The sequence below is a fragment of the Mizuhopecten yessoensis genome, unplaced genomic scaffold (assembly GCF_002113885.1).
Source record: "Mizuhopecten yessoensis strain PY_sf001 unplaced genomic scaffold, ASM211388v2 scaffold11137, whole genome shotgun sequence".
In the NCBI taxonomy this organism is placed as follows: Eukaryota; Metazoa; Mollusca; class Bivalvia; order Pectinida; family Pectinidae; genus Mizuhopecten; species Mizuhopecten yessoensis.
This window is the reverse complement of record NW_018408898.1, coordinates 490,914-504,377: the sequence shown is the minus strand read 5'-3', so window position 1 is coordinate 504,377 and position 13,464 is coordinate 490,914. Positions and strand designations below refer to the sequence as shown.

General features: G+C 34.0%; 1 protein-coding gene across 1 annotated transcript in view; it reads right to left on the bottom strand.

The window, feature by feature from the left end:
* Window positions 1-4,137: 4,137 nt before the first annotated feature.
* LOC110466551 (cation-dependent mannose-6-phosphate receptor-like) overlaps window positions 4,138-13,464 on the bottom strand; it is a 32,877-nt gene continuing 23,550 nt past the window's right edge. The window contains exons 4-10 of the mRNA XM_021523107.1: window positions 12,152-12,281; window positions 10,847-10,940; window positions 9,544-9,680; window positions 8,273-8,360; window positions 7,401-7,489; window positions 6,527-6,653; window positions 4,138-6,194 (exon numbers count right to left, since the gene is read on the bottom strand). Of these exons, the coding sequence (XP_021378782.1) occupies window positions 6,129-6,194; window positions 6,527-6,653; window positions 7,401-7,489; window positions 8,273-8,360; window positions 9,544-9,680; window positions 10,847-10,940; window positions 12,152-12,281 (731 nt within the window). The 3' untranslated portion in view covers window positions 4,138-6,128. The remainder of the gene's footprint in view (window positions 6,195-6,526; window positions 6,654-7,400; window positions 7,490-8,272; window positions 8,361-9,543; window positions 9,681-10,846; window positions 10,941-12,151; window positions 12,282-13,464) is intronic.

Below are 13,464 nucleotides of genomic sequence, written 5' to 3'. Positions count from 1 at the left end.
CCCCCCCTCATATCAGCCCCCGCCGTATCACACCCCAAAACCCGTATCAGCCCGCAAAACCTGTATCACACCCTTTTGGACATTTTTCGTTTTTCGATATTTCAAAAAAATAGATCATAAGATAGTAGCTTTTATTAGTAAGTATGTAATAAACAGAATAAAACACGCCCTTTCCATATCACACCCAGTATCAACCCTCGACCTTCGGCCCTCGTACTGATATTGCAGTTCCGGGTTGATACTGGGTGTGATATGGAAAAAGGCATGTATTACTCTCTATTTAACGTACTCGCAACTAAAATATAATAACAAAAGCTGTCAATGCGGCGTGTATAGCTAATTTGTTTCTGTTGGTATCCACACCTCAGCCTAAGCAGGAGCAACCCTCCTTCTCTATTCAACAGCACATTCTCAGATGCCATGCATCATGAATGTTAAATTTCAAATTTCGTTAAGACCAGTATTTAAATGTTAATGGTTATATATTAGACATCTCTATCATATCAATGTTTTGACCTCTAAGAATAATTTCAAATTGGTGGATCCGAGGTGTGTCCTGAACACTAAGCCCCAGGGACCAGCAGAGCCCCAGAACATTTTAGCAGCATAGTTTGATTTTTCTCTTCTCTTGCATATCAGTGTATAAGGTGGGGATTCCATGTTATGACCCCAGCCACTCAGTTCAAAAGGGCAGTGTCAGGCTTCCGGGCAAATCATGGCAGCATGGTTGTGTTAGTCTCTTCATGCCTAGTAATTGTACAAGTGTTTAAAGGGAGAGGATCTCAACAATGTCCATGTTATGGCGCAGTGTCGAAGTACGGAGGGAAGAGGCCGGACGCCGAGGCTTATCTTAGTAGCATATATCCCGTTAATTGTTCTCTTCATATTATACAAAAATGTTGTCAGCGTGGTACACATCCGTTTCAAATATGTGAACCATGTACCGTTTTCCCGTGATGGAGCGAACCAACAGTGCCAATCCTGATATAAGGGATGTATTCACCCATGCATTCCCTCCACCTGTGTTTGTGGTTGTTATATAGTTGAATCTCAATCGCCAGAAGCACAGACGTACATTCATATTTTCTGTATTGTTACTCTATTGTCGTATCACCTTCAATTTTACAACGTTACAACGTTGAGTCTTCTTGGTTAAAAAAGGCTCAAGAGCAACTGTGATGAAGAAACTTGTCACAACAATTGCATAAAATTTTCTTTTTTTCCAAAGTGTCCCTCCCCAGAGATATTACAATTCAAAGTTTTGGCCCCTTGACTCAATAATGTTTCAGACCAAACTTAGTAAAAGAAGTAAGCCGTTCTGGCAGGTGAGCTTATACAAAATCCGCCAGGCTGTGGGGAAATGGTCCGCTTCTATGATTGTGCAGCAAGAGTAATACATTGGCCCCCGTCCTGTAGAACCAGGGTTGTTCGTCCTAGTCCGAGACGGCTTTGGTGATATCTTGTTGTATCATTACAGTTATTTCCTTTCTGTGGACGACGATAACGCTAGACATACATAACGTATCGAAATGATGCTATACTTGTATTCGTACCGTATTGCAAGTTCAATACAGATGCTTACAAAGACTTCGACCTATGTTTTATAGTAAAATTAAAATACGATGTGGCGTCATGTTTACTTATGGTTTATCAAATATGCAGTTTTGCATTAAAAAAGGTTTTTGCAAGTACTCGTCCAGTTTTTCTTCTATTTAGCTGTTCGATATATTGTAAAGCACAGCATTAAAAGTGACATATTGGCTTAAAAGAAAAGAAATATAAACTCACAAACAAATTTTAAGCAAAATTCAAAGTTTATAACAAACGCAGAAATAACAAATGACATTAATTTTATCACAAAAAAATGTTCCTTAAACTGCTTTGAATTTCCATTTTTCTATTCAATAGTATTCAGTCTGTCACATCACTTCCAAGTAGAATAATTGATAGTTTTAGCTATACAATGCTCTTATTAAGAAGTCAATCATAATTAATTAGTAATAGGAAAGCAATGACCTAATGATATATTAAACAGAGAAATTGCTTCAATTTTATTTTTATTTTTATACAAGTCATTTATGCACCTACGTTCATACCCTGCTTCTGTTACACGAAGTAGTTTTAAAAAGTATAGAATCATCTAGTATCAATATATATCATTGGTAGGAGTGATAAAAAAGTAAGGAATACAACAACAACAAAATAAAAAAATAAAAAAATGAGGCAATTCAGCTAGAAGATTTTGAAAATGTAGTGTATGTGTAAGATTGTACTGCCAGTGTTCAATGTGTAAATCTTTCATCCCCTCGAGTTTCAGACAAAAAGTCTCTAACGGCCTCTACCGTTCACATATCATCCACTCGAGAAGAATCCAGATTCAATCACAGAACAATTAAGCATTCAAAGTTAGCTCATTTATGTTTTACTTTATTGCAGCCATCAGTAAAAACAGCACCCAAAGCTGAATCCTTTAGGTGTATAGTATAAACATCAATGTATATATAAAAATCAGTTGAATCACAAAATGGTTTAAGGACAGTATTTTATCAGTTATGACTATATATAAAACCAAATGCATAAATTGTTTTGATTAATTAAACAAGTCTTCTTATGTTATTTATCTATTTGAGAACATTATCAAGTATAGATTTATTTTCAGTATTGTTTAACATAGTGCTTCCATCAAGAAATATTTTAGAATCGAGATTAACCGGACACACTTCAAATTCATAAATCTCATTTATTAAAGTCTGTCTCTCATCAATATACATTGGACACTGTAAAAGATAATGGATAGCATTTCCATAATCATCACTACACAGACAAGGTGGAGACTCTTGCAAGTGATCTTTGAACATATCATAGTTCAGGTTACTCGCCTCATTTCTCAGTTGACATAAGATTATGTTACCCTTTCTGCTTTCATAATTTTTTAAATACATCAGAGATAGAAGCTTTTAGCATAGGGTTCTGTACGACATAGTGGTGGGTTAAACATTCTTACATTTCTTAGAGTATACCTATAATTTTCTGGGTTATGAATAAGAGGATCATTTATGTCATGGAGGTATGTGGGTGATACCTTGTTAGTTATTTTGTACATCTGAATTAGCTTATGGTTCATCCTTCGATCAGATAGAGATTCCCAGCCTAATTCTTTATATAGAGTTTGGTGTGATGTACCTTTCCTTAGGCCTGTGATAATCCTTACAGCTTCTAGTTGTACAGATTTTAATAAATTTTTAAGATTGTCAGAGCAGTTGTCCAAGACAATATCTGTATATTCAAGCATTGGACGGATAAATGTTGTATATATTTTGCATAGTGATTTCCTATCAATCTTATATTTCAGATACCTAAGCATGTTTATTCTTTTACAAGCCTTTTCATATATTAATTGAACATGGGTAGACCAAGTGCCATCTTCAGAAAAAGTTAATCCAACATGTTTGTGATCATGGGCATTATCTCCACAAGATTTAGAGAAATTAATTAGAGGATGGATAGGATATTTGTTTCTAGAAAAAAATAGTGGTTTGGTTTTAGAGGGGTTAAATTTAATGTCCCATGTACATGCCCAGTTGTTAATTCTATCTAGGTCTTGGTTAGGATAATCTGCTGCTAGTTGTTGGTTTTCGTCTACGATGACATAAAATGATGTATCGTCTGCAAACAGCTTAATGTCACTCTGGACTATATCAGTGATGTCATTAATGTATAATAGAAATAAAAAGGACCGAAAACTGATCCCTGAGGAACACCGGCATTAACAACCCTAAAAGTAGAAAAAAGACCTTCAGTTAGAACTCTCTGTTTTCTATCTTAAGATAATTCTCAAACCAGTTAAAAACACTGCCTGATATACCATACGATTTAAGTTTATGTAGTAACCCTTTGTGCCAAACTCTATCATAAGCCTTGCTGATGTTGCAAAATACAAACCTTAATTCTTTCCCATTATTCAGGTTGCTAATTATGATGTGGTTTATAGAGAGAAGTTGGTTTACTGTTGAATCACCTGATTTAAAGTCTGATTGGTCCTTGGAAAGTATATTATTAGTTGTTAAATAGTTATATATATATTTGAATATATATTTTTATATTTGAATTTTTCAAGATTTTACTAAAACATGATGTTACAGATATTGGTCGATAATTGGAACAATTTTTTTTTTAAACCATTCCCTTTGTATACAACACTAACATTAGCCATCTTCCATGGCCCATGTATGCGCCCGTTATATATAGTTTTGTTAAATAAAATTGTAAGTGGGAGTATTAAGGAAGTTTTTTTTTATGACTTTAGGTAACATGCCATCAGGTCCTGCTGGTTTATTTTCATTTAATACAGTAATTTGATCATCAACATCTTGTTCAGAGACTATTATGTTTTCTAATTTTGATAGAGTGGATATATCTAATACTGGAGATTCAGCAAGTGTATCTGATGTTATGGCTATAGAAGTAAAATATTCATTAAGGGCTTTAGCTTTATCAGTTGGATGTTGAATCAGTGTATTATTAACATTCAATGGTGGAATTGGTTCAGTTTTATTGTTAAAATTAGTTATGGATTTAGCAATTTTCCTCCATTTATTAGGGGGCAATGATTTATCAAGATAATTATGTTTTGAGTCTCTTACCAGAAACATCATTCCTTATTTATTTATATTTATTCCAATGCTCTATTTTGTCAGTATGTCTGGCTTTTTTATGTATCCTATTTATTTGCCTTATCTTTAGCCTAATATTGATATTCCGTGGCTTGTCATCAGGTTGGATTGTAATAGTTTCAGCAGGTCAGTTATAGATTTAGTTAAAAACATACTAAATTCCTGGGTATCCATATCAGCAGCAATCAAGTTCCAGTAAATAACATTTAGTTCGTCATTCATAATATTATAGTCAGTATTGTTATACATCCATACAGTCTTTGTATATGCTTTATGTTTATGATATTAGAATCAGGTCTATATATACATCCAAGCAGAAATTTACGGTTTTGAATTAAAACTTCTATCCACATAATTTCTATATGTTCATTTTCAAGATCATGTCTACGTTTAGTAAGAATATTGTTTTTATGTTAGATAATATAACCACCAGCATGTCCTGTTGTCCTATCTTTCCTATGGATTTCATCTGAAAATGACTCTAATTTAATATCAGAATTTGGGATTAGAGGGTTAAGGTGTGATTCAGTTATACATACTATGTCACTACCATGTAGCTGCAAATAAATAAAGTTTATATATGAAAGTACCAAAAATGTATAACTGAAAAAAACCATCTGCTTATAAGCTCATACAATTATTGTGTACAACTTATCAAAAGGAATTTACTAGTTTATGTATATACATATTTGAAGCAAACCAATTAAGAAAGACCATGATGAAATGATAAACTTGTGTAACTATCGTGTATGTTTTGACCATTCTCGATTGTAGTATTGCAGTGTCTGATACTGTATATAAATGTTATTTGTACACTGATACGCTGTAAAGCTTAAAATTAATGAAGAATTGGAAGAAAAGGTGGTTAATTTGAGGATATATCGTCCGTGAATTCAATTTGTTCAACTACAGAAATTGGTTTACTCCCGAGAATAATATTGAAATCGTCATAGAGTTAACAAAGTTATCAATAATGCATGCACATTTATATTTGGATTTTGAAAATTTAATACCATTTTCGTCAGCCCGGATTTTAAGTCGATTCATCACTGCTGCGATGTCTTCCAGGTGTACTCACATGGTTTTAACGGTAGCATATACAAAGTCATGCAGCCTAACGAAAGTCAAAACTGTTTGATTAATGATAAATATTCAATATAAAACATCTTCGTGTTCCTGAATGTATTCATAAATACAGCCTAACGCTAACTCATGATGCAATGTAATTATACATTTGATTAGAGGAAAGGTTCGCACATATACATACGCACGTTACCTGTTGTCATGTGATATAAATATAAATAGCATTAATACTACGATTTTAGTTAGGTGTAGGTTTATCCCTATTGCCGTGTTGAATTGGAAACCATTCCAGTGCCCAAGTGAAACCACCATTCTTTACATATGCGGATATGCTTCTACATGATTAAAAATAATGTCAATTTTAATAAGATTTTAACGTAATAACTTTTTTTGTTCAGATGTTGTTCCTCCACGTCGGACAATAAACATAGTACCGTCCTGAAAGAAGAAAGAAGATAACGATTAATGGGGGAACGGTGAGCTCGTTTCAAATTTTGTAAATATTTTTGAAGTTCAATATCTTTGTTATTGCGTGCCCTTTTGAATACCCTTCATCTCCGAGAAAGGGGTTAAATATTGTTGAAGAATAAACAACAATGTATAATGCTCAACAGACATGTTTTACAACATCCATTCATTCTTATGTGTAACGACTTTAAATATACATAATTTAAAATTGTAAACAACAGTTTTAGATAAATTATGTTTATAATAGAACGCCATGATATATATATATGATCAAAGGCTTCAACTAAATAATTAGTGCGTACCTTGATCAGTCCGGGAATGGCGATCAGAACATCTTTATGAATAATTAAGTTACTTCCTCGTTCTTTCTTAACAGCAAGTTGAAACACTACTCCCCCGATGAAGTAAACAACTATGATACTGACGAATCTGTTAGGAGGAAAATATATATATGTATTTTTCTTGGCTTTTATTTAGAAATAACATCTGTCTGTTCACTATGTACACCTGCATCGTAACATATACTAGTTGACAAATATATACGTACTGAACTTTATGTTGACGAAATGAATCTCTAGTTAATACTTTTTTCCATGACGTTAATTATGCGTTCTAAAGTTTCTGCCGGTGTATGCTAACAAGCACCTTTCAAGTTTTCTATAAAAAAATCTTTCTGTTCATTGGTAGATAAACCCGATAATAGAACGTGAGAGTTTCCGTTGATATTGTTTTATTCAATATGCAAGGAAACATGCGGCAATAACCTGTCTCCTTTCATAAATTTGATTCATCAAAGTTCATATCTCTTGCATTCAATACTCCCAATTGACTTTACCAGATTTGTAATGTGAAAATAAGATGTGAAATACAAATTTAAGTAATACATTTACATGTTAAACAACAACATTAAAAATCAACATCATTCTTCTTATAACCACTGTTTCAGCTTCAGAAGATCAACGTTGTAAATAAAACAGACTTTTATTGTGGGTATGTTTAATTGTCGCATTTTCCCCATATTCAAATTGGCTCGCATGGATTCTGGATTTGGTACTGCTGTTGTACGAACAATGTTTCAAAGTGTCCAAAACACAATCGTTCACTTACACGTAATATATACATATTGGAAACTAATCTGTTCATTATGTTGATTACAAGGGTGTATAATGTACTTACGCTATACAAAGTATGGAGCCGACGGAGAGCGATGATTTACTGGAGGTACCCATGGGATAGCAAGCAATTGTAGACGTGAGGTCAAAGTACTGTAAAACGATATAATAACGATTATAATTACGCATATAATTCTATCGTCTCTTTCGAATAGGCAGTATCCGTTAGATAAATGCAACTTACACAAATGCCAGATATTTTGAGAAGTGTTGTTTATTTGCTTTAAACGAAATGAAGCAGGTTGGGAATAACCGCAAAAAATCTTAAAATTCAATAGGAATGGAATATGTAGTTTTTTCCTTTGTGAATTTTGTACATTCCGGCTGGCCAAGTATATTGTTTCAAATTGATGTATCATATCCGTCAATTTCGAAAAATATCAATAGTAAAATAATACCAGTTTAAACAGGACTGCACAACCATTGACAAAGTTCAAACGTACAAAACATTTTTTATTCGAAACACCTCTTGATATGCATATATCTTTGTTTTTGTTGCCTGTTTCTGGGTATGTTATAATTCTGACGGTCATACGAGAGTTCAGATAAAACAGAAATTATTCTTCGATATATATTATAACACAACAAATAAAAGGAGGTATGTTCTACTTCTTTATCATTATGTTAAAGAAGCATATTTAAAAACCTGTCATAATTAGCGCCCTTTTGACAAGGAATATGCGTGCGATATTCACAAATACAAACAAACGTGTTATAAACATCGCGAAAACAGTACTGCCTTAACAATAATCGTAATAAAAAGTTAAAACGTTAACATTCGAGTACAAATTTGGTACTCACGCCGAAAAGGCGTAACGCTGACATTAGCTATCATAATCTCTCTCTAACGCTGTTATACAATAATACTTTACTCACATACATGCCGCTGCCACTAGGATTCTCTCCTGTGGCTGAGAAAAGGGCGCTCTGTGTGGAATCACACGTGAGAGAGATGAAGGACTGTCTGTAACAAAACAATAACGATGTGTATTAATAATATTTCGACAAAAATCTGCATGTCAACCGGGTAAAATATTAGCCGCTTCCTACCGACTCGGCTAGGGAGATTTTCTCTTTAGCGCATTCGGTAGAGCGTAAGACTGGTACGCTAGAAGTCAGGTCCCGGGTTCGACTCCTGACGGAGGCATTGAAAAAATAATGACCTCTGTAACATATACATAACAAGTACATGTATCACTCCAACAAAGTATAAAAAGTCGGTCCCATAGAACTTAAGTTACATGAATCATCGTAATCACTTCATCTATGACGACTATTCTGTATCCAAAACAGTTGGTAATTTGATGGAAAGTACTACCTATATGAAACACTTCTTCCAGAAGGTTTCCTTACAATTTATCACATGCTTTTAGATTCTTTGTCCGAGAATTGGAAATAACAAAGCACAAAAAAAGGCAATGATTATGTTTTTTGTGAACAGTTATATGTTGTTTGAGAGTGAACTATTACTTATGTAAACATACAGATATTTTGTAAAAACATATTTAATTTCTGAACTAATATGAGTATCAGAGATATCATAAGTAGTATGACTATAAACGACCACTAGAAATACAGGGCACAGAAGCATATATTCATAATGTAGTTTGTCAAAGGTTCAAGGACAGAAAATTTGCGTGAAGTTGTTCCAAAGATTATTTAGAAATAATCAAAGAGGGAAAATCCTTTAAACTTGAATTGCGTTGCACATTTTCAACTTTTAGCTACCCCTCAGGGTTGTTAATATTTCGTAAACTGCAGCAACAATGTTATGGCCACCCATTGTGGACCCTTTTTAGAATTCAGGACTTATTTTTATTTTCTTTGATTAGAAACTCCAGAAAAGAACTCAGAGCCCTCTTCCAATCTCTTATCATTGCACTTTAAAAACCAACAACAAAGCAACGAGAATATATAAGTGGCAACAGAACCTTAATTTGAAATCAAAATCGATAAAGCTTATAGAAATATATGGAACCTTTTGGTTGGGGCCAATCTTTATCATTCACCATTTCTTCCGTTCTTCTATAATTTTCATGGGATCTATCTTGATATTTTTCTCATTGATATGTAACATATTACACAAACGTAACTACCTGAACCACCAATATAAATAAATGGTAAGGAATCGCCCATAGTATACATACCGCTGTGCTCCTCCCGTACCCGCGTAGATGTAGGTTATTTGTAGCTGACCCTTACTGTTATATGAGAAATCTGCTGTGTCCTGGGTTCCTATTGGAAAGTACGTCACATCCTTATCGTTCTGATGGACGTCACATAGCTAAATAAAAAATCAGATATTATACACAAATGTAATTCTTATTATTTGTTTACGTAAATTAATTTTCGTTATTACCTTGATTGTATCACTTATTTGCGAATATTCAAGGATCCCCGTTCTACTGCCAAAATTGTATCTAAGCATTGACAAATATTTGTTTTGCATGACTAAAGATGTGAAAAATCATTTCTGAAAATAAATATCATACCGTGAAGTAAAAAATAATTAAAATAAAATAAAAGCAAATCAACAACAGTGTTCTGGGAGTAAACATTTCGTAAGGTCTATCGGCATGCAATCTCTACACTTTAATGTATTAAACACTAACCGACTAAGCTATCTGGTATACTGGAGTGGCAGGGTCCAACCGTGCTACACTGTTATCCAAAACGAAAATAAGGGGAGATAACTGTATGTACAAAAATACAGTGCAGTGGGATATGAAGCCTTAAAGCAAAACAACGTGAAATATATCATATAAAATGTTTCGCAAAATATCGGTAATTTACATATATCGGATTAGCAATCTTATTAATTCGTTATGACAGTTGATTGATACATGTGTGGCATAGATGATAACAGACATCATATACATGAGAAATATCAATTAACGTGTATATCACGATCATGAATGATTTTTTCGGCCCATTGTCAATTAAGTATTTTAGGACCGAACGAAACTCAAATATGACTTTCAAAAAGAATACATAAACTTCAAATAAAAAGATGAAATGTATGAAAGAGAAAACAAAACCATAAATAGCACTCATCACATGGTATATCCGATCATGAAATCATCTGAATGTAAATGGTGTATCATAAACATGACAATAAGATTGAATTTCTTATAATTGAATGCAAGCATGTGTAATGAAGGTGTGACAGCTACCTTCCGCTGTGCGGACTTCTAAACTTATTGCACATGGACCCATCTTAGGTTTAATTGAGGTGGATTCTAAAGTAACAAGTACGAAAGGCCAAATCAAATAAAAGTGTTTCGAGTAAATTTTCATTGAAATTCTTTTCTTTTCTTTTCACGAATGTGTATAACAATATAAAGTTATGCAAAATCACACAAAAACGCTCGAAACATCAAGAATTAAGTCACAGTTATATTGGAAAAAGAGTAAATATACGTTTTAACCGAAAAATTTACATAAACATACCGCAACATCGGAGCACCCATTTCCCTCGTTAAACGCCGTACAGGGATTCCATGAAAATTGGTCGCTTCCGATATCAGGAGATACGTCTGGAAATCTGATTTAGAACGAGAACGACATTTTTGTTTGTTCTAAATCATCCCGTATTTTGTTTATTTCTGTTTTACATTTCGTAATCCCGGTTTCATGTTTCGCAGGAGCAATATATCTCGATGACATACCACTCACAGTTTATTTATCGTTGATAAAGCTGTTGATTGATCGACTAACTAATTGGATGATGTGGTAGACTGATATTCAATACTTGGCATACATTTAGTACTCAGGACATGAATGGAATTGACTCTTCTGCAATTCAACATTTGGACGGTAAACGCACAGGGTATGTATCCGAAAGCATAGAAGCTTTTCAACGGATGAATAATATTTAATGTTAGTGTCCAATAATGTTTTCTTCTCTGATGATGAATTGAATCTTTGCTAACATGTCATACATTTTCACATCTTTCATTATACTACCGCACGATCGTATGCTCTCTTTAACATTCAACATGACTGACTTCATCGTATAACATGAAGTCTTATCTTTCTTGACAACATGACAACAGGGTAGTCGGGCAAAATACTAGGTAGACGAGTACTTAGCTATGTCATCAATGACTTTAAGGAATCTAAAGTCACATTTAGTTTTCACGTGGGATGGAGAAAAATCAATAACAAATCAGAAAACCGTAACAGTTTAAAATCAATAAGCACTGTCACTTGATGTACTTGATACATTAATACCTTTCCCTTGGATTACAGAGATAGTGTAGTATTGTCGTTGATAGTACAACCCCTGGCGGCTCAAGTACTATACCATTCAGGCTAACTACGTATACTATAACAAAGCTACTTCGATATGGATGTTTCATCCAGCTAATCTTTAGAGTCAGAAAAATATCAATAAAACAAATTATATTGTATTTTGTTGCAGCTACTTTGCAATGATATTTACGTGAGTTCAATGTTTTCACATAATACATTAAAATGCAATAGTGATATATATATCATCTCTGTCAAAAACAAAATAACCGAGTCCGCCAGGTTTTGCACATTGTTTCAAAAGATAATTGTGTTCGAAAGATTTTGCACATTGCATGCAAAAAAATAAATAATTATATATCACTAAAAATGACAAGGGTGTTATCACTTTCAGGAAATGAAATCCTCGCGTTAAGAATATATGATATTTTATAAAGATTCGAAAAAGTTGTTATCCTTGATTGAAACGATTGTACTTGAAACCTGACGGGAGGTTTTACTTACTGTGGGTTTTGAGGGTCGTTACTATCGAGTTGTGACAAGTCCACACCTGATCCGTCCGGGAATTGGCATGCACATGCTGATGTCTTCGTACATGTTTGTTGTTCGGATGTCACGTGATTTCCTAGGCTAACTAAGACCAAAACATGCATAATGACTCGTACCACCCTCATCGTGTTTATGTATATATGTATATATCTTAAGACATGAAGGATGGGACAACCTATGTCGTTCGCAATTATGATAGGCAAATATGTACAGAGAGTAGAGATAACGAGACCTTTTTCAATCACGCGGGTACACACTCGGGATCAGTATATATACACACATGTGGTTAAACAAATGCGCTAGAAATGATAAAACTTCTGGACCAGTCACGTGTTGCACATATTCTGTAATAGAGCACTATTAGTGGTAGCCTTGCTAAAGCCCGATATTAAAAAATAGGTTGGGTGCTGGGGACAAATGATTTAACGTTAGATGACGGATATACTGCATGTAGTCAATACAAAGGAAGTGATAACGGTAACGATATTGACACGGGAATCAGACTTAAGCATAATCCAAAAAGCAACAATTCTGAAACCAAAACGCGCTTTCTAACTTTTCGTCTGAATATGATTCTCTTTAGTTTGTTGTTTTGCCCTCTGGGTATTGACGATGGATTGCAATCAAATAACCCACTAGTTTTAGTTACATTTTTCGTTGTGGCATATTTTCTCAGTTTTCTTGTTATTGTTGACTCATGTTTCTCACTTTTTTGTCCTAAATTCTTGATTAGGTTTAAAAGGATGTATCTCCGTGTGTAAAATGTATGCATGCATATTGTATGGGTGCTGGAATTGCTTCAGTGGGGTACAGCGGATCTGATGCACTGTATCACTGAAATACTATACCGGAGCACAGCATATTCTGCCCGGTAGCATTATACTGTCAACGGGTGAACCAGTTTTTGCTCCTATTTTCGTTACTGCCTACCCCAGTTAAGCAGTAAAACAAGGAATGTGCATGTATTTAACACTGTATTTTAGGGGTTCTGAACCCAGTTCGCGAGCTTTCCTTAGCTGCGTAATTCCTCAACTTAGCTTCTTTCATAGTGAAGCTTTCTTGACGTAACAAAATTTCCCTTAAATTAATTTTATTTTCATAAATCAAACAATAATATACAAAGAAAACCTTTAAGTTAAGGAACGGTGTTAAAAACAGGATCTGAAAGTATATTATATGTGAAAATCATGTTCCACAAGCTATGATGCACAAAAAGTAGCGGATCATGTAAACATGGGTTTTGCAGTAAAATAGTAAACGGTGTTAAG